At 36.7% G+C, this 22,894-nt stretch overlaps 1 protein-coding gene across 1 annotated transcript in view; it reads left to right on the top strand.

Annotated features, from left to right (window-relative positions):
- Nucleotides 1-22,894, top strand: part of WDFY2 (WD repeat and FYVE domain containing 2) — a 164,885-nt gene that overhangs the window by 71,740 nt on the left and 70,251 nt on the right. The window contains exons 2-3 of the mRNA XM_004680236.2: nt 6,284-6,351; nt 18,424-18,497. Of these exons, the coding sequence (XP_004680293.1) occupies nt 6,284-6,351; nt 18,424-18,497 (142 nt within the window). The remainder of the gene's footprint in view (nt 1-6,283; nt 6,352-18,423; nt 18,498-22,894) is intronic.

Genomic DNA, 22,894 nt, shown 5'->3' with positions numbered 1-22,894 from the left:
TACAGTCTATTTTTTTCTGTTTTCTATGCAAAAATGCAGCATGACTTTTCTGACAGCCCAATATAATCACTCCCCATTCCACCTTGGCCAACTCTAATCTGCTTTCTGTTCCTGAGGATTTACCTACTCCGGACATTTTGTGTAAAAGGAATCATGCAGTTCATGTCCTTTTGGTCTAGTCCCTTTTACTTAATGTAGTGCTTTTAGAGGTTCATCCAAGTTTAATATTTATCAGTACTACACTCGTTTTGATGGCTTCATAGTACTCCTCAGTATGTGTGTGTACACATCTGCTACAGTTTGCTTATTGACTCATCTAACTGGTACTGACAGACATTTGGGTTGTTCACACCTTTTGTTATTGTGAATTGTGCTGCTGTGAACATACATGACATTTATTTGAATAAATGTCTTTGCATAAATGTGCTTTTAATTCTTCTGAGTACATTTCTAGGACTGGAATTGGTGGATTGTTTGACTTTGGTTTAATTGGTGGGTTTTATTTAACTGAGTAACCGCCAAACTGTTTTGAAGTGTCTGTACCACTGTTACATTTTAGCAATGTAGGAGGGCGCCTATTTTTCTATAGCCTCTAAACTATTTGTTATTTTCTGTTTCCAGAAATTACTACTATAATTATTTTAATAAGTGTTAAATAGCTTTTCATTATGTTTTTGATTTTCATTTCCATATTGACCAATGATGTTGAATATCCTTTTCTGTGATTTTGCCTTTTGTCTTTCTTTGGAAAAAATACCAACTCAAGTTCTATGTCCACCCTTCAATTGGATCTGGGGTACAGGCCAGAGATGTGGAGGGTGAGAGGATTCACCAGAGACAGAGTGGGGAGCAGAACAGGCAGATCGACGAAGTACACTGCTGAGGGGAGCAGCAGTCAGGTCAGGAGAGTTCTGCCTCGCCATGTGGATCTCCTCTGGGGCAGGCGGGGATCCAACTCATGAGGAAGTGGCTTTAGCTTCTTAGTGTTGTGCTTTAACCCGCTGCGCCACCAGAGAGGGCCATATTTGTTCTTTTTTTAATTGAATTTCTTACATGATTTGGACATTAAACTGATTAGATAAGTTGTTCTCTAGGTTGTCCTCTTACTCTCTTAATGCTATTTCTTCTTGCACAAAAGTTTTTCATTTTTAAGAATCTAAATTTATTTTTACTTATGTCATTGTACATTGGTGCCAAATCCAAGAATCCATTGTTAAGTCCAAGGTCATGAATATTTTCCTTATGTTTCGATCTAGTAACTTTATAATTTAAATTGTAATTTTTAGATTTTGATCCATTCTGTGTTAATTTTTATACATTGAATCAGATTTTGGCCCAAATTAATTACCTCACATATGGTTATCTAGTTTACTCAGTACCACTCTTTGAAGAAACAGTTCTTTTTCTGTTGAATTGTCCTGGCATCCTTGCCAAAAATTTTTGGCCATGGATGTTTAAGCCTTCCCTTGCCTTTCAGTACTGCTCTGTCAGTCCACATGTCTGTCCTTGTGCATATACTAAATTGTTTTGATTACAGTATCTTGTAGTAATTTTGAAATAAGGAAGTGGGAATTGTACAGCTTTGTTTTTCTTTTACACTATGTTGTGGTTATTTGGGCCTCATATTCAAATCCATGTGGTTTTGAAGTCTGACATTTCCATTTCTGCAGAGAGAAGGCCATGAAATTGGATAGGGATTATGTTGAATCCTTAGATTGTTTTGCTCGTGTTTTGTGATGTTAATATTAAGGTTTCCAATGTATGAATGTGGAATTGTCTTTCCACTTACTCATATCTTTGATTTCTTTCAGCAGTGTTACCATAGTTAGTCTTTCACATCCTTATTTAATTTTATTCCTAGGAATTTTATACATTTGGATGATATTTACAAATGGAATTGTTTTCTTAATTTTCCTTTTCATATTGTTCATTGCTGGTGTATAGAAACACAACTGATTTTTGTGTGTTGTCTCTAACAGTTTTACTGCTTATTTTATTAGCTTTAGTAATATTTTTGTTTCTTTTCTAATTTGGATGCCTTTAAGTCTTCTATTTGTAATGTTGAATAGAATTGTGATAGTGAGAATTTGGTTACTTGATTTTAGGCGAAAAACTTTCAAACTTTAACCATATGTTAGCTCTGTGTTTTTGAATAATACCCATTTATCAGCTTGAGAAGATTTCTTCTAGTCTTAGTTTCTGATTGTTATTTATTTGGATTTTTGTCAAATGTTTTGCATGTTTGCAAGATGATAATGTCAATGTATGTTTTTCTGTTAATTTCAGTTTCTTAGGTTGAGCCTTCCTTGGATTCCCGTGACAAAGTCTGCAGGACTGAAAGCATACTACTTTTAAATACTGTTGGATTTGGCTAGAGTTTTGTTGAGGACTTTTTCTTTTAATCAATCAGTCTTAAGGACTGTGGGTCTTTGACTTTGGTATCAAATACTACCACCTTAATTAAAAGAATTAAGTTAGGAAGTATTTCCTTTTTTCCTAGTTTTTAAAAGTTTGAATATGATTTTTGTTAATTCTCCTTTAAATGTTCTGTTGAATTCAGTAAAGACATTTGGTCCTGCACTTTTATTTTTGAGGATTTTTTTTATTACACATTCAGTTACTTGATCTGCTCAGGTCTTGTGGAGTTTCTTTATTTTTGAGTGAATTTCATCACATTATTTGTGTTTGGGAATGTGTGCATTTAATATAGACTATCAAATTTGCTGGTTTACAGCACTTCATAGTAGCCTTCTATACTTTTTAAAAAAGATTTATTTATTTATTTATGCACACAGAACTGGCGTAGAGGCCAGAGGTATAGGGGTAGTGAGAGGAATCACCAGAGACAGGGAAGGAAGCGGAACAGGCAGATTGATTGAAACACCGTGGCTGAGGGGAGCCACGCAGCGGTGGGTGAGACAGGAGAGATCTGCCATGCCTTGTGCTGCATTGGCTGCTGACAGCTTCACAGTGCTTATGTGTGGAATCCCATTGCACCACCAGAGAGGGCCCTATACTTTAAATCTCTGTAAAATAGGTAATAATATACCCATTTTTATTTTGTATTTTAACTTTCTGCAGCTATTTATTTTTCATCATTGCTTTAGCTGAAGGTTTATTAATTTTGTTGGTCTCTTCAAAGAACCAACTTTGTGGCCCTCCCTGGTGGCGCAGCAGGTTAAAGCTCAGCACACAGAAGCTAAAGCCACTTCTGCATGAGTTCGATCCCCGCCTGCCCCGGAGGAGATCCACAAGGCGCAGCAGACCTCTCCTGACCTGCCCGCTGCTCCCCTCAGCAGTGTACTTCATCGATGTGCCTGTTCTGCTCCTCACTCTGTCTCTGGTGAATCCTCTCACCCTCCGCATCTCTGGCCTGTAAACCCCAGTTCTGTACGAATCAATAAATAAATCTTTAAAAAAAAAAAAGGAAACAACTTTGTGTTCTCTGATTATTTCTATTGGTTTTCCTAGTGTATATTTGTTTCTTTCAACTCTCAGCTTTATTCTTTCTTTCCTTCTGCTCACTTTAGGCATGGTTTACTCTTCTCTTTATGGTTCTATAAAGTTAGATTGTTGATTTGAATTCTTATGTTTTAATGTAAACCTTGTTTCTGTTGTATGTATTTTTTTCCCCTAGGATTCCACACATAGGTGAGATCATAAGATACTTGCCTTTCTCCATCTGATTTATTTCACTTAGCACAATGCCCTGGAGGTTCATGCATGCTATTCCAAATGACAAGATTTCATTTTTTAATAGGTAAATGATAGTCCATTGTGTTTATATAGCACATTTTATTTATCTGAATGGACACTGAGGTTTTTCCCCCCTCTACATTGGCTGTTGTAAATCATGCTGCAATGAACATGGGGGTTCAGATTTATCCTCTGCTTTGGATAAATACCCAGATGTGGAATTGTTAGATCTTATTTTTAATTTTTCAGGGAATTGACCATACTGTTTTCTGTAGTCTCCCACATTGTATAAAGACTGTCTTTTATCCTCACCAACATTTAGTGTTTTTTCTCATGATTCAATCTATTTCAAATTGTGTACAGCTTTATATTCAACATCTGCATATACTACAGTATGATTACTACCAAAGTCTAGTTTCCATACTTGTGGGTTTTTGTTGTTGTTGTTTTTTTTTTTTTTGGCAATAGCCATTGTAATAGGTGGACGCTTTTTTATTTGCATTTCTCTGGTTATTAGTGACTTTTGAGCCAGTGATTTCTTTTAATGTCTGTATTTAATAGGAGGCAGAACGTTCTCTGTCCGTCTCTTCAAGTTCTTTTGACCTTTGTTACTTGGAAGATTTTAACCCTAGGGGATGTTGAAAGGTGGCCAACTTCTTTTGTAGTTTCTCAGTGGATTATCTGGCAAATCAAAACATACCTCCCCAACTTTGGGAGGGTAAGAATCCCACATTGGTACCACAAGTCACTTTAGGAACATGTATGACTGTGCTCATAGCTGCCTACTGTGGAACTGTGGCACATGTGATGGTGACTGCTAGCAAAGTGTGAAGTTCACTGACATGAACGAGACCCTTTCTTCACCAAGAACTGCTTTAGATACTGCAAGTTTCTAACTAGACGTAGTATTCCAAAATAGTGATTCTGAGAGTTCTTGCCAACACAATAGTTGATCTTGTAGAGGGACTAATTTCTGTAGCTTCCTCCTCTCCCTTTTTCCATGACATCACTTCTATCTTAATTCATTATTTCCATATTAAAATATTGTTCTGGCATATCTTACAAAAGAACTTTTTAACGTGAAGATTGGCATATATATGAATAGTAAATATATGACATTACTTCTTATATATTATTTATTGTCGTACTTTCCATCTCCCAACTTGAGCAAATTGACTTGAAAAATGGAAGTGTGTGTGTGTGTATGTGTGTGTGTGTGTGTGTGTGTAGCGGTGTCATTTATCACTACGTTGTCTCTTGTGGCTATGCAGTGAAATGGCATTACTCCGTTGTATCTGTAGTTAGTCTAGTCTTTTTCCTGCTACTTCACATTGCGGAATCACTCACAACTGGAGAAAAGTCCAATGCAATTAAAAGCTTAGTCTGGGATGAAGACTTACATAGTTCCTTTAGGTAGGAACTAATGTAAAAATATTCAGTGATTGTCTGCTGTTTCTCTTGGATATTTAAGGGTTTGCACTGACAAGTATGGCCTATATGATTTTCTGGTCACAGAAGCTGCTTTTTCACCGCGGTTTGATGTCTGTTTCTTCCTCTGGTCACTGAGGCAATGACCATCTATTTCTTGGTTACATTTGCCTTGCTGACTTGAGCAGATGATGTCAGGAAAGTCATAATCTATTGATTAGAACTTTTTGGTGCTCCCTAATTGGTTTATTATGGTTTTTGGTTTCTCCTCCCTGAGCTCCCCAGATAGTCTGCTATATCTCTACTGGCCTGTAGCTCTGGAACTTTATTAATAGCCTTTGCTGCGTGAATACCTTGTTCAGTGGTGGGCCACATAGACGGGCCTATAGTTGAGGAAATCTGAGTCTCCAAGCTTATTATTGCCTGTCTATGATAGAAATAAGACTGTGGACTCACTATGCAATCCGTGTGTGTGTGTGTGTGTGAGAGATGCTGCATATTTATTTTATTTCTTCATACTTTTTCACTAGTAAAACTTAGTAGTTTCCCAGTAGATGAATGCTTCCCAGCAACCTAAGGTGAAGGTTGTATATTTGGAGAGACAAACAACTACAAAATAATCATTTCAAAAACAATTACTATTACACATGTCGTTATTGATATACATGAGGGTAGTATTTAAAGAGTCATATTTAAATGCACATGAGCCTTTAAGAAATATACAATTTTTTAAAAAATTTATTTTATTTATTCATACAGAACTGGGGCACAGGCCAGAGATGTGGAGGGTGAGAGGACTCACCAGAGACAGAGAGGAGGGCAGAACAGGCAGATCACAAAGTACACTGCTGAGGGGAGCAGTGGGCGGGTCAGGAGGGGTCTGCCACGCCATGTGGATCTCCTCTGGGGCAGTCGGGGATTGAACTCATGAGAAAGTGGCTTAAGCTTCTTTGTGCTGTGCACCACCAAGAAGGGCCCGAAATACACAGTTTTTAAGAAATATAAAATTTGTAGTATCCATCCAATATATGTATGTATAGATTTATAGAGATATGTTAAATGTAACTATGTATATAATTAAGAAGTTTGGTTTCTATCAACATTTTTCCATAATTAAACAAATACTGTGATTTAACACACAGATTTTCTTTCACTACAGGACAGTTCGTGTATGGTTAAAGAGAGACAGTGGACAATATTGGCCAAGCATATACCATGCAATGCCTTGTAAGTATCTGGATTTCTTTCTTAAGAAATTGGGCATGAACCCCAGATTGCCTTCTCTGTAGTTTCTTCTTGAGTAGGGATGCCTGAGGATTTGGATTATCATTATAATGGAAGGTACCATATTAAGTCATTTTATATTTTCTAAAGCTCTCAGTATGTAAATTAAGAAAATTATTCTGAAATTGACTATATATTCATAGTTTCTGAATAAGATGAAAGGAAGAAAGACTACTGCAATAGACTCTGATTACAGCAGTCTCTCTCTTTTCCAACTTTTTATTTAACTTTCTTGGTAAAGTACTTCCTTAGACAATTCAAAATTTTGTCCAGTGATTACATTTGTGAAGTAAAAGTTTTTCTTGTATTATTGTTATATTATTTATTCAAATCCAAGACATTCAACAGTGAACATTCGGTTCTCAAAAGGATTTGCTTAGAATTGAAATGTTCTAATTAGAAGTCACTCTCATTTCCCTAACATTTTATGTGAGAAATATGTACTTGCACTGATAAGTAGCAGATCTTCCAAGTATACATTTAAAATAAAGATATGACTGATTGTTAGATTCTTGTACTAGCAGAAGTTCTCCTAAGAGGAGAATAGCTGACTCCCCCAAACAGGAAGTTTTTTTTTTTAAGTCCAGTTTTTTAATCTTTAAAATTAATGAAGTTTAAATACCCTATTCTGTGTTTATCATACAGCAAAATAAGTACTTTGATTCATCAGTCATATCATTAAACATTTCCTTTCCTCTTTTTACTTCCTACAAATCCTAATTAAAAAAAAACACTCTAGAAAATTTTCTCAGTTTTGTTATTTGGATTCATGTATCCTCTGGCTTCAATCATCTCTTGATACAGATAACCCTGGTTTGAGAAGTACATGCTCCAATATACAACCAAAATAAATTCATGCTAAATTATAGATGTGGTTAAGTTTATGTCTCTGGCAAGAGAATAAAGTAATAACTTAAACATCAATTTTTACTTATGAAAAAATGATCAGTTATAAGATATAATAATTTTCTGTGATTTTCAAATTATCTTTTAGGTTTTACATGTCTCTAGAATTTTGTACTAAATAGATAATAATAGAAAGCCTAGCCAGGTATGTTCAGTGCTACATTAGTAAGAAGAAACTTCTTGTAACTTGAGCATTTGTAGTCTCTCCTTACCTGGTGTACCTCTGGCAGTTTCCATTATAAAGCAAAGGTCGGAGGTGAACTTTCTTTTTGAGCTGTTACAGTGATTAGGGTTTATGTAAATGGAAAGGGGAAGAAATTCTCTGATTGATATTTCTTCCCCTGACTTTTTAATTTTTAAGTAGTTTAATCTGTCTTATTTATGACCTTGCTTTTTCATTAAACTTGACACAATATCTAACTAGAAAGGATGGGATTGTTTGTAATCCAACAAGGAAATTGACCCGACAACTTGTCTCTCCCCTAACCTTGGGACAGAGAGAAGGCAGACCTTGCTGAATAAGGACTTGGGGATGACAAGCAAGGACAATTCTGTGATGAGCATAACAGAAACAGAAAGACACAGGATCCTAAGCAGTTGCCTTTCCCATGCAGATTTTGGTGTCCTTCTCTAATGTTCTGTTTCACTGATCACACAGAAAAGCCTCTAGTTGCATTTTCACCATTCTATTAAAAGCTGTAACAAGAATGACTAGACTTCTGTAGCTCCTGCATCTGGCATAGGTGCTCAATAATAAATAACTACTAAAAACTTGAATCTGATCATAAAGATAGGTCTCCTTTGGAACTTATCAGTTTTCCTGACTGAACACTTCTTTGAGAAGGCAAACTTTGCCTATTGCCTTCCACTAAAGAGAGTAAAAATGGCATTGTTTTACTAAAATGTAACATGCTGACCAGCAGCATCAGAATCATCTGAGAACTTAGGAGAAATGCAAATACTGGGTTACATCCCAGATCTATTAAATTAGAACATGCATTTTAATAAGGTAATTTGAATGCACTTTAAAGTTTGAGAAGATTGTCTTATGGTATTATAGCCAACCTGCTCATCAGTTTACATTTTTATGAGTACATGTAAAGCCTCCTGCATCTGTAATGTTGATTTGCAAATACATCTAGTTAATTAAACGTTGCCTGTACACCTACTTGTGTACAAGCATTACACAGGATGCCAGGATTTGCAGCTTGACAATGTGCTTATGGTCAATGTGCCTGTGATTTTTCATCATTGGATGGTTCCACTACCATGCAAAGGTAAAAGAGCAAGAGGTTATATTCTTCACAGTTGGTTAGAATTTAGCATTGCAAGAGGTTATGTTCTTCACAATTGGTTAGAATTTAGCATTTGTATTCCTAGGAGTTGTGTGTTCAGAGGACATAGAGACTGAATTCTGAACAGAAATTTAAGTTTTATTTAACATGAGAGAGGCAGACTCTTACTGCATACGGAAATAAGTTCATATTTGGTCTGTTAAAAAAACCTGAAATAGCTTTAAATTTCCAAGGGATTGTTTTGCAGTCCTTTTTGTTGAAAGGTGTTTTGTTAAGCGGCTGCTGAGTATTATCCTTAAGTAATGGCTGTGTGGCATTAGTTACAAAATAAATAAAAAGGTACAGTGTATCTGGAGGCAATAATGTAAACACCATAACTAAATATGACCCTACTGTCTGTTTATCGAAGTAGAATAACCAGTATTCCAAATATAGAAATAAACAGAAAATATCTTGTACACATAAAACTGTCTTATTTTGTCTGTTAAAATACCTTTTAATGTATTTGTCATGTTTTATGTAGAATAGTAGTGTTTTGCATTGAGACAATTTTAAGTTTAATGGGTCGGGGGGCATTAGATGAAAAAGAATGACTAGTGACAGGGTTGATGGCAAATAGTTGCCCAGATAGTCAGAGTGTGGTACGATTGTGTGAACTTGGGGTGGGGGTAGTAGATGAGAGAAAGATGGGGAGCATACACATCAAGGTTAAAAACACAACTGCAGCGTTGAAGGTATCCTCGTGCGCTGGCTTATCTGAGAAGCTCCAGTTTTCCCTAGAGGAGGATGCCAGGAAAAACAGGCTTGCCTGGTTCAGGCTATTGCCCTTGAGCCACTCTGATTATCCCTGGAATTTAGAATTTGGAGTGGGAATTTGTGTTCTCAGCCTAGCAAGTCTAGACCTAGTAAACTTTAGAATTGTGAGACATTTATGCACACAAAGAAGCAGTGAAAGCTTATCTGTTGAAGGGAAGTGAAAACCAGAATGAAAGGATCACTTGGAGGGAGAGAGAAGAAAGCCTGATGCCTGAAGGTTTCCCCCCTCATCCTTCTAATCCCCAGAAGCCTGATTCTGCTTCTGTCTTTAAGTTCAAGCGACTGTCCCTTCCGTTACCGGACCTGCCATTTGGGCTTACGTTCATGTAGGTGGGCTTCTCTTACCTGCCGCTGCAGGTCGCTGACAGCCTCGTCCTGTTGTCTGCCTCCCACCTCCTAATTCCTCTCTAATGTCTCCTGCATTGTGTGATCTTTAAAGTAAAAGAACTGAGCCATCTACCTTTTGTGCCATTATGGTGTTGAACTGAAGAGAATCTGGGAAAGAAGCAAAGTAAAAGGAAAGATATATCCTGTTTTATTTGTTTGGATAGTTCATTTGACGAGTTTTAAGTGTTTCTTCTGTTCCGTATACTACAGTGTGCTGGGTGTCCCTAGTGATATGGGCGCTGTCTCAGCACATACTGTGACCATATCCGCAGTGTACCAAGGACATGGTGCTTATATGTGGTGATAACTGCTATCTTGGTAGTTTGTACAGCTGATGGGGAAGGCTTAATAAGGACCCTCCATCATGTGTGTTTAGTGTTAAGGCATAGGAAGTAGGTGTAATGGGAACAATAATCACAAAGGTTTCCTGAGGAAAAGTCCATTTTATACTTTGCTGTGTATGGCGAATTTAGGGTGACCGATGACTTGTTTTGTCGTCCTAGAAGCTGATGTGTATGGATGAGTGAGGAATAAGAACATTTCCTTAATCAAATATTCATTCAAAAAGTGCTGTCCCCTTGCTATATCTCACATAGTAGCTGCTATTGCCTGTGACAAGATTAAGTTACAAACTACCTAACTGGGACCTGACTGAGCTCAAGAAGGGGAGTGGGTGGTGTGTGTCCCCAAGATTAGAGTTAGGATTTCAGTTGTAGCCATAAAAGTGATTATTTGTTTGGGTTTCTCAAGATAACTTTCAGCCACCACATTTCCATCACACTATACGGGAAGAGAACATGTGGGAAGCACAAGCACTTCCCTTTTCATGGTTGAATTACTTTAGATTTACTTTACCAACCAGGATCACTGTTCTTAGAGCAGACAACAGAAAGGCAGAGAGAGTGGAAGCAAGAGCCAGGGTGGCAGGTGTTTGAGATTTTTCTCCCTTTATTAGAAAGTGTGGGGTATTAGGTCAGATGTTCTCTGGTTGTAGAGAATAGGTAAAACCCTGGCTGCCAAAGGTGTCATGAATAGGAGGTTGAGAGGGCCAGATCCTGAGGACAACGGCATGTTGGACAAGTAGAAATCTCTGTGGGTTTTGTTGTGCCGGGGCAGGCAGGTGGAATTTATTTTGGCTCCTGTGCGTTTATGAATTTATCCCCAAAGCAAAACAGAAGGCAGTTTTTCAAAGGTAATTAAAAATAAATAGGCACTCCTAACACAGCAGTAAAATGCCTTGTGGCCTTTCCAGGTCTCTGCCTGGTGACATGGCATTTGCCAGGTCTAAAGTTGTGGTTGAGCCCCCTCAGTTTTCACGCACCTAACGGCTACCTTACTATCTGCTTGGCTAACTTTTAAAGTTTGGGGACTCTAAGGTCATTGAAAAACATAATTTTGAACTGTTTGTTTCTCAATTTTTAATCCAAAGCCTGGTTGACAGAAAGTCTGTTTATGGTGGGCAATAGTCCAATATTCATCTATATTAAGTTTTCCCACTTTGTATTACCTCTGCAGAAATATTTTCTTTCTTTGTGTCCTGAGCTCATACTAATGTATGTGAACTACTTACTGGTGATTTTGAAGAATCTGCATACACAGTATTCAGAGTCCCTTAGATGGGAAGCACTTGGAAATGCCAGGGAGGGCAAGGTGATGAAAACTATTTTTTAGACAGGACTTCAGAAACCCTTTCTTTTAAAGCAGAATTTCCTAACCTGTGTGCAGGCACATTGGAGTGGTCCAAAGAGACTTCAAGCCCAGAACTCGCCCCTTCAACCAGGCTGGGAGACCCCGTCACCTGGGCCCTTGCAGTCTTATCCTCTTACTCCAGTGGCTGTTCAAATCTAATTTTCTTTTTTTTAAGATTTATTATTTATGCATACAGAACTGGGGTGCAGGCCAGAGAGAGGATTCACCAGATACAAAGTGGGGAACAGAACAGGCAGACTGACAAAGTACACAGCTGAGGAGAGCAGCAGGCGGGTCAAGAGAGGTCTGCTATACCACGTGGGTCACCTCTGGGACTGGAGATCGAACTCGCACTGAAGCAGCTGCTGCTCACTTGCAGTGCTGCACTTTAACCTGTTGTGCTCCCAGGGAGGGCCGCAAATTTCTTTATGAATCACAAGACAAAAAAATTGTTAAGAACAACTCTAAGAACCTGGTACCTGGTCCTCAAAGATAATGTAAAACAGAGAACACAAAATGTTTCCCAGCAGATCTGAATTTTTTTCCTTGTTTACATATGCATGTGCTCTCAGGTACGTGCACATGTGCACACACACACACACATATTTCCTTAATAACGATTTTTGCTTTTATCTATTTTTGTTTTATAGTATCTGCTTTTTAAGCCATTCAAATTCTTTGTGAAATGAGGTAGAGAAGGCATTAAATAAGTACTACTAATAAAGATTATTATAATTAGTATTGTCATAATAAATATTACTAAATACAGATGCTATCTGAACAATCTGTTTACATTAAATTTACTCCAAAATATATATGAAAGTTGGATTATTCAAAATTGTTCATAGGTTAGAACCTGCACTTAGATTGGAAACTGGACTTTCTGTGGTTGCTACTTTGCTAAGTCACTTTAGGTGAGTCCTTTACAATTTCTCTGCTTTGAAGCCTAACGAACTGTCCATTTTCTGTGTTTTCAAATATGCAGAAATATGTTGGTTATAAGATATGTCCAGTAAGTATTTGTAAAGTACTTTCAGGCTCTTGGTGTTTAACAATATATACTGTCATTGCTTATTTTACCTCAGAGGGATTAGGAAAGATTGACTAATAGGTTGTGGTGGATTGGTTTCCTTTTCCCACTTGTTGGGATGGGAGTCAGAAAAATCGATGTTGAAGAAAAATTGAAAAAGGCTGGAATAGAAAATGGAAATGATTAATGTGTTCATATGCTTTATATTTGGGAGTGAAATGGGTTATTTTATGTGTAAATTGTAAACATTAGTTTTCCCATTGGTGCGGTCAAAGGAGAATTTTCCATAATTTAAGACTAGCTAGAGTTAATGGGTGTCCCCATCTATGCTGGGTTAACTGGAGTTTGTGGGCCAGTTCATGTGAATAGAGTCATAATTCAAAAATACAAAATAATATGTAGTGCTCATTAATATAGTCACCCTGAGGTTTCTCTGTATTTTATTTTAACTTATTGTTTTAGTGACTTGGACAACATTGTTCACTCAACTGAGGGAGTTTCTCTGCAGGCAGGGGGATATGTGTATGATTGGGAAATCTTCAACTTGTTATTTTAATTTATACCTTGTTTCAAATAAACTTTTGGTTCCTAATTGTGAAGTATATTGTTCCTTTGTTGGTTTCATTTTGATACAGGTTTATATATTATGGAACTATGTGCAAAAACAACTTAATTGCTTTTACTTTTTAGTAGTTTCACAAATAATATGAGCTTTTAATTCTGATCATTGATCCCTTGTTTCTATATTTAACAAGAAAAGATGCCCAATGAAATTTTGGTTTTCAATGGCAGTGAAGTAAAATATGAATCCCAAACTAAAGATAACATCATTAACCAATCTGAGTAATTACAGCATCATTTATCATACCCTTAAATTTCATATGACACAGTATTTTAAAATTTACTGTACTTCAATCTTAAATTTATAGCTTTAATATAAAACCTGTCTGAGTGAAAATGTGATTATACTAGTAATGCACTATAAATTTGCCGGTAGTACTCAGATTAATCAAAAGAAACAAATGGTTAATTTTAGTAGAGCACACAGAAGTATTTGATTTAATTGAATTTTTTTTAACAGTAGGCAGTTGAGGTATATATATGTTCTTCATGGAATAAAGCATTTGTTGAATCTTGTAAATCCAATTAATATTATCTTGTGATAAACAGGACTGAAAGAAATTGTGCTGTGTGTTAATTCTTTGTGATTGTAGGGTGTTTGTTGAAGGCTCTATTTTAAATCCTCTTATCTTAGGAAAAGGGCATTTAAACTTCATCAGAAATGCCCTTTAATACCTGAACTTTTATTCACGGAAGCACCATTGTTTAAAGTTCCCACCAGAACATCCCTTGAAGATGACTGTCTCCTGGCAAACAATACCTTCAGCATTGAAAAGCACTCACTGTGATTCAGTCCATACTTAATCTTCAGTGAAACTTATGTTTATTTAACCAAAGTTCAACTGATCAGGAAAGGATAGAGAAAAAAAATTGGTCATAACATGAAAGAATTATAGGTATATAAGATAGAAATCAGGGAACTTCTTTAATTAGATCTATTTTGAGAAAACTTCCTCAATTTTATAGGTACCACATATATATTATATATAAGGCAACCTATTAGAAAAACAGGACTTTTTCCCTAATCCACTTAATTCAGTTGAGATAGATATTGGTCTCATGAGTTCCCTCTGTCTGGGGCTCGTATGTATTATTTTTTTCCCCTTCAAATTATATAATCACCCATGTGGGGGTCTTCTCTTCATTTTAGTTTTCCCTACATTTTAAACTTAATCCCTGCCTTAATTTAGAAAGATTTCATTTTAAAAGTTTAGTATTATGAAATTGTTTAATTTTAAAGATTTGACAACCACATTTCAAAGTTTTGATACTAACATAAGAAAATATTTCCCATCCTCATAAATCTGCACGAATATTTTATTTTATTTGTACCTTTCATTCACTTACTTCCTGAAATTTTGCTATTTACACTTCTTTTGACTGTCATCATGTGAAACAGAAAAGGGAGGTGGTAAACCTTAATCAGATAGTGTGGAAAATGAAGTTCTTGTTCTATTTCACTGAGTAACTGGTCAATTTCCCCCCTAGAATGTAATGGAAAACACTGGTAGGGGAAGTTGGAAGAGAAACTAGGATGGAATATCAACAAGATTGTGACTTGTGACAAGGCTTTGATGTTCTTTTGCTGGGGTTGTACAGGAAAAGTTTTAGACAAACTACACATTGCATGATGTGTGAGAGTGGCCTTGTCAAGAGGGGGTCACCCTACAAAGCTTTTGCAGGGGAATTATCCTTTCTTATAGAGAGACAGTTCAAGGTTGGGGAAATAAACATACCTTTATGTTTTGTAGCATGCTGTGTTGGTTTCATCTAGACTTAAGGGATGCAGTTTTATCAGAGGAAGCTAGAAGAGGGGAACTGAATTGTGATTTTATAGTCAACCATTTACTTAACCTTTGAAGAATGTAATTTTAATATGTAGGAGAGATTATATCTCAGGCAGTGCTTCTCTAATCTGAACTTTCAGCTGTCAGAGAGACCAGTGTTTTGAGGCTTATGGATTACTGGTTTTATAGCATTGTATCTGCATTCTTATGTATAAAACATCACTTTTTTTTTCTTTTTTTGCAGTCTTATGTAGTCATTCTTTGTGTCTCTTCCCTCATTCTTCCTGCCAAAGGATTCCCTTTGCTGTTTGGCTATAATTAACATTACTTTATGTGTCTTCTTATTTCTCCAGACAGTTTTGCCCTTTGTTATATTTTCTTGCACGGACAGGAGTCCATTTAGTGTGGACTTCCAGAAGTTACTTTTTTGTTGTAGATTTCTGGTGAGTTAAACTAGAAAGATCTCTGTATGAATTTATCTACTCCAACCCCCAGAAGGAAAGACCTGTACTGTGATAACCAATATAGGCTTCAGGATTCTATTTAATCTGCTCCCTGTCTCGTTGCCCCGGAGGGCCTCTGGGTAACCAATCCAGTGCCTCCTTCTATGGAATCGTCATTTTAAAACTCATCTAGCAAAATCTGTGCACACACACATGAACAGCTTTGCCTGGTGTTTTGCCTTCAGAAAGGCAGATAGTGCTTTTGGGGACTTGTGAGTTCCTGTTCTTTAGCTTTGTTATTGCCTTGTGTAGAGCCATCTTGGGTTCAAATATTGCTCTCTTTAAGAATAGGATTTCTGTCAAAATCTTCATTGTTTATGGTGATTTATATGAAGGGTCTTTTCCTTTTGAATTCTGTTGGTACTTCTTTTTAAACAAAGATTTGAAATAAAACAGTGACTAAGACTCTCTCTCTCTCTCTCTCCCTATATATATATATACACACACACACACACGTGTGCATACACATAAATGTATAGAGACATCTATGTTTCTCTCTGTATAGATAGCTATATACATACATATATACACATATACACACATGTATACACACATGTGTATGATATACACACACATGTACACATGTATACACACATGTGTGTATCACACACACATGTGTGTATATATGTATGTATATAGCTATCTATACAGAGAGAGACATAGATGTCTCTATACATTTATGTGTATGCACATATGTCTATATGTCTATATATATGTCACTGAATCACATGCTTGGAACAAAGTAATCATTTTACATTTTGCTAGAAAAATAAAACAATTGATACAGAAATAATGATGTATATTTAATGGTAGCTTATGCAATAGCTAAAAAGATTACATTTGAAGATTGGTGGTTTTCTAGTTCTATGAAATAAGGAGAAATTAATTTTGGAGTAAATCACATAGATAATATTTTCATGTGTTCAGCAGGCAGTGAAGTGATAAGATGATTCTTGACTATTCTGTAACTTTTTGGTGCTCAATCAAATTTTGCTTTCTGTGCTCATGCTTATATATTTAAAAAGTACTTGTTATTTTAAAACTTTAAACAAGAATAGTGAAATAAAGATCAAAGACAGTGTTACAGAAATAATCTTATTATTTGAACATGAGAACTGTGTAGTTTTTTTCTTTGTATAATTTTATGTGTATATGTATGTTCTGTTATTGTAATCCATTTTTTTTCTTTTTCAACTAAAATAGTAGTTTTAAACTCGATTTTAATTCTGTTCATTTGTTACAGAATTATGAAATCTGGCATCTTAACACTGGTAAAAAATTGTGTCAATATCATTTATAGGCCCAAAACATTGAGACTGGACTCTCTGAGGGCAGTGAATTAAAGATCATTTGATTGCCTTTTTTTTACAGTATACTTTTGGTATCAAATTCAATTTTGTGTCTAAAACAACAGATACTGTGCTAATAAAATTTGGGGGGGCAATTTTTATGTTTCTTTTTTCTGTATATCTAATTACTGAAAATCAGGGAAAAGGTCAAACTTCATACTGTTTAGAAAGTGGTTTTTGTTGTTGTTCAGGGCTCTTTTCTATAGAATTTTAAAAATTTACTTGATGATGTGTTTTTGAAGTGGCTCTGTCAGTAGAACTTGACTCTTTTTATAGTTTAAAGATTACCTAAGATGGGTGTTTGAGAATAGGTTTGTGTGTTTAAGTTATACCTTTGTACCTTCTTCACCTCTTTTCCTATAGGACCTTGTGCAAGGTATCTAATTATAACTGAAAGTTAGAAATAAAAATAGTTGATGTTGATTTGATTATGATGAATAGTAGTTCATGGTGTACAGGGCTACTGTGAAGAGGATGAGATATTTAAAAATTATATTGGACTCTTTAGAACAACTATTTCAGTATAGGGTGTTTTATTGCTCCATTCTTGGAAGCAAGTGTACATAGAGATGGCAGGGGCCTGGAAGCTGTTTAACAAGCTCTTGTGGCTTCCAAGTATGCTTAATTTACTTAGGCTCAGGTGGTACTCAGGTAGCCAATGTACTAGAACAGAGAGGCTCTGTCAAGACTGGGTGAACGAACTGATTCAACGACTCATCTGATTTCTATGGAGCCTTGGCCCTCATTGAGTCAGTTCTGTTTTTTTTTTTTTTTAAAGATTTAAAAAAAAATTTTATGCATACAAGAGCTGGGGTGTAGGCCAGAGGTGCTGGGGGCCAGGGATGGGGAGTGGGGTGGGCGGAGTGATAAGAAGACTCATCAGAGACAGAGTGGGAACTGACTGATATACACTGCTGAGGGGAACAGCAGGAACAGGAGAGAGCTGCTGTGCTGGAGGGTCAGCATCCTGGCTGGGGATCAAACTCATGCTGCAGTGGCTACCTATAGCTTGATAGTGTTAAGACTTAACCCCTTGTGCCACAAGGGAGGCCCAAGTCAGTTCTCTTAAACTGAGATACATTCTCAGCCTTTTCTCCATCAGTAGCCTCTAGTGTACCCCTTGAATGCTGAAAGCAAATGACTTATGTTGTCCACATACCCCAAGTCAATTCTGAATCAAAATACATATTTCTGTTTTGGGAGACGGGAGAGGTTGGGGGAGGGTGGGAATAATACAATCTTTTATTTCACAGTTCAGAAAGGATAGATTATTTCTATTTAAGATGGGGCTTGAGTGGAAGAGACAGATTAGAGATAGATTATACAACAGAAAATCCTGTTAATCTAGTCAAGCAAATTTAGATACAGTACTGACATAATAGCTGAGACCAAGTGACTTGGAACTTGTCCAGTTTGAGAATGTCCTTGTTATGCTCATTAAAGGATAACTTAAAAACTAGGGGCTGGTTGTAAAATTACTGTTTTTGTTTTCTGGTGAGTGGGAGTTAAATGAACGGTTTTTCAGGGAATGGGGGGTGGGGGGGGAATAGTCACACACTTTTAGCTAGTTAGTCACTCCTAAGATGAGAGTCATCATTTTGTTAATTTCATCAACATGTTCATTTCTTTCAGCTCCATGTTCATGCATGTCTTTTAACCCGGAAACAAGAAGACTGTCCATAGGTCTAGACAATGGTACAATCTCAGTAAGTACACATAAATAAGATTTCCATTTGAAATACTTCCCTTCCTGTGAAGTATATATATCTATATCTATATATGTATGTGTCTTGTGATGAGAATTATTATAGTTTTTTTCTCAAATCAACAAATTGATTTTCCTGTTATGTAAAGTGGAAATTACAGTGAGATGTAGAGACATGTCATCAGTCTTAACTGCTGACAAAATTCAGCTTGACCACCAGGCAGACAGTGACTAGAATAGGGATTTGATGAAGCCAGTGAGTGAATCTGTGTGTGGTAGTAAGATTAATCTGCGATACTAGTGATTTTGATCATATGGTTAGTCATGGCATCATATGCTTCCCCACACAAGTGACAGAACACAGGGATGTGTCTTAGACCTGCATGTCTGATCTTGTCTTTGTTACTTGATGTTCTCCTCCACTTCTTTCTTCTTTGCCTTGTTGTCTCCTTCAAGCATCCGAACATCTCTCTAAATTTGTGTGAAATTATAAAGAATGCTTAGACTCCAGATTGTAAGATAGACCCAGATACATATTAGACCCTGGGATTATAGATCTTGAGGGTACTGAAGTTGAGGTTGGAATTTCAGATTTTATCTACCTACGTAATCACCTTCTTACGTAATTACAGTTTCAACTAGTGAAGTAACTAGTAACATGATCTGGTAAATTCTCCATTTCAGTAAGTTCTTTGCTATTGCCTTTAATCCTGAGCAAGAGAGGCCCTACTCTAGGACCTGTGAGTTGCTGTTCTGGCCATACCTCCTCACAGGTTGAAGGGTGTGAGGGCACTAGGATGTGCCCAGCTTAAGCCCTTATTTTCTCCTAACCCCATGCTCTGGGTCTCCAACTCAGGTGTTTCCTGTCCCCAAACAGTTTAAAGCCTCCTTCCAGGGCCTGTTTTTCCCTGGATCTGTTCTGAGGAGATAAAACCAGCAGTAAATGTACCCTTAGGCCTAAAGGGTAACTAAGGGAAAGTGGTTTGAGGTGCCTACAGAGTCAATCCATATGTACAAAGCCTCTCAAGGTGTTGATTGCAAATGGGAAGAGGAAGGTGTGGGACAGGCCCCCCTATACAATTACACTAAGGCATAGAATTCAAGGAGACTAAAATTGTAAATGTGTAGTGATACTGCCAGGTAGTTAAAGTTATATTTGTTAAGACTGGAGGAAAGTTTATATTTTATTTAATGTGTAATTTTATGTATAACTTTAAAATTTCTACACGTATAGAATGTGTGTCTCCAATTGTAATCATAATCCCTACAAATATTAAAACATAGGCCCGAAATTTCCCATTTGAACTTTAGTCAAAACATTTGTTTAGTGATCTTTATAGATATGTTAATAATATTGTTAAATACAAACTAGTCTATTGACATAAATATTTATGGAGTTTTTGTAATATCCACTACATTTAGTAGGTCTTCTCTATACTGTTCCTTAGGAAGAAAAGAGAAGTTCATGCTACAGACCTCTGATTACTTTAAAGAGAATCATTTTTAAAAAGGGTGTGGGGAGATAAATTTATTTTAAAATATGAAGGGAAACAATTGGTTTGTTTGAAATGAAGTATTCATTACAAAGGAATCTGAAAAAAATGAGTGGAGCCAACCGTTCATGGAATAGTATGTATTAACCCTCTCCTGGAAAAGACTTATTTGTGTGTAAGTGGACAATTCGGCAGTTTTGAAGTTAGTGAAGGTAGTTAATGGTAAATTTGACTCTGAAGACGGGAAAGGTGAGCAAAGTAAGTTATGGAGAGTTCTGGCCATTTATTGTATACAAGAAGTGAAACCATCTTAGCAATTCTTCCTTAGTAAATGAAACTGTCAATGAGCTGGGACATAAATCAGGAACTGGACTGATGTTTCCCGGTGTGTCAGTACAAAGTTGAGATATCAAACCTTCCCTGACTTGTAGGAAATAATTACCTTAAAGGTTTTCCTTTTATGTTGCTTAAGAAGACAAATTGTATGCCTTACCAATTGTCATCTGAAGAATTATATAGATTTCTGAGTTACGGTAAGCTACATTGAGAGAACAGCTTGTCTAAAGTCCAGAATTCTCATTGATTACTGCAATAAACAGCTCTTGATTGAATATACTTACGCAGACACAATTATTTAACAGTTTATCTTCTAGACATGAGAAATCCTGTTCAGAGACTATATAGTCTCTGTCCCCTGAATATAGCAAATAAATTATAAAAACAAAAACTGGCTAATTTATTTTGCCATAAAGAGAGGATGAAATAAAAAAAAGTGAATCATTATTTTAGTTTATTTTACAGAATAAAAGAGGCAACTCACTTACATAACTGAGTAATAAGTTAGAAATAAAGTAGACATATAGAATATGTGTCTAACATAGACCACAACATAGACCATTCTTTCAAAAACTAGACCACAGACAAAGGAGAGAGAGGGTAAGTTCTGGAACCAACCAAGTGTTCAATGTTAGACTAGCGAGAGGGTCCAAAACAGTTTGGAGACCTTAACTTTGCAAAACAATGGAGGACTTTTGAGGATGGAGGGAAAGACAGACATGTTTTAAGATGTACAAGTGGATTGGCTTTTTTATATTTCTCCTAACATAGCAAATTAGGTCACCTACTGAGAGAAACTAAAATGGGGTAAAGGGATGTATTCATATCTTACCTGTCACTTCTGACCTTATAGTTCAGAATTCCCTCTGCCATATTGGTCTTCAGGGTCCCAATTATCTCTCGAGCCCTTGTTTAAAATGTTATATCCCAGTCCTCCCTGGTAGTGCAACTGGTTAAAGCACAGTACCGCAAGCTAACCACACACACTTCTTTATGAGTTCAATCCCAGAATCCAGAGGTGATCCACATGGCACAGGAGACCTCTCCTGACCCACCCGCTGCTCCCTTCAGCAGTGTACTTAGTTGATCTGCATACTCTGCTCCCCACTCTGTCTCTGATAAATCCTCTCACTGCCCCTGAACCTCAGATGTGTACCCCATTTCTGTATGAATAAATAAATAATTTTTAAAAATGTTATATCCCCCCTTTTAGAGGTAAGGAGATGTGAATACAAATGGTTCCTAAGCTCTACCAGTTGAAATTAGTCAGACACAGAATTAATGGGTTAACTGTATTGTGTTCTTAGTTAATTTCTGTGACAAGTTAGAAAATCTGTTTCTGCCATTAAAGTATTGAGTGTTGAAGACTTGGCCAAGATTTTATTCATCATCTCATCCATTGGATCTCACTGTGGTTTCTTATACAAACTAGGGACTCAGTGAATAAGTTGTTAAATAAGTTGACTGAAAGTAATAATACTGGCCCTCCCTGGTGGCGCAGCAGGTTGGAGCACGGCACTGGGAGGCTTGGGCCACTTCCGCATGAGTTCGATCCCCACCTGCCCCGGAGGTGACCACATGGCGCGGTAGACCTCTCCTGGCCCGCCCGCTGCTCCCCTCAGCGGTGTACTTTGTCGATCTGCCTGTTCTACTCCCCACTTTGTCTCTGCTGAATCCTTTCACCCTCCACATCTCTGGCCTGTACCCCAGTTCTGTGCGAATAAATGGATAAATCTTAAAGAAAAAAAAAAGTAATAATACTATTATTATTTAATACAACTGGTTGCAATAAAATAACTGCTTAGATCCCAAGATATAAATCTGTTACTATTCAAATATTTTTACAATGGGTTACCTCCTCCTCTTCTGTTTTAATATTGAAAGACATCAGATTGTACAAACTGTTTATATTGAATTTTGACTTTAAAATTGTCTTTTGTAGCCAAACAACAAATATTAGATATTAACTGTGCAAATGATTATATTCATTTCTCATGCCTACGAAGAATTTATCATTCATTTGGGGAAAAATAAAAAATCACATACAAGATAAGTAATTTCAAGTACAAAAAATAATAACAAAAGCAGGAGTACACCAGTATGATACTGGCAAACCAATAAAGTCAGAAGAAAGTGGGGAAGAATGGTTTGGGACAGTTGCATGTAGTCTAGCTGTGAGCTGGAGTTAGAAAAGGTGCTAGAATATGATTTATTAAAGATAGGAAGATAGTGTATTTTGGTCAAAATAAATGATAAAGAATAAAAAAAAAACAGATGGCGGTAAGAAAGGAGCAAGAAATGTTTGGCAGGAAATGAACCAGTTTGAGAAGCGGATTAATGGGGTATAACTTATAGAGAGTAGCTGGGAGTAAATTGTGAAAGACCTGACTCAGGATGGCTACTTCCCACTGTGTAAAGGAAGAGGGAGACAGCCCTCAACCCCCATGGGCATCACCACCTCCACAGGTAGACTTTCAAAGAATATAATTGGGCCCTCCTTGGTGGCGCAGCAAGTTAAAGCACAGCACTGAGAAGCTAAAGCCACTTCAGCATGAGTTCGATCCCTGCC

This window comes from Condylura cristata, unplaced genomic scaffold (genome assembly GCF_000260355.1).
Source record: "Condylura cristata isolate star-nosed mole 26May11 unplaced genomic scaffold, ConCri1.0 scaffold00010, whole genome shotgun sequence".
NCBI lineage: Eukaryota > Metazoa > Chordata > Mammalia > Eulipotyphla > Talpidae > Condylura > Condylura cristata.
The sequence above is the reverse complement of the archived record's forward strand: the minus strand, read 5'-3'. Positions and strand labels throughout refer to the sequence as shown.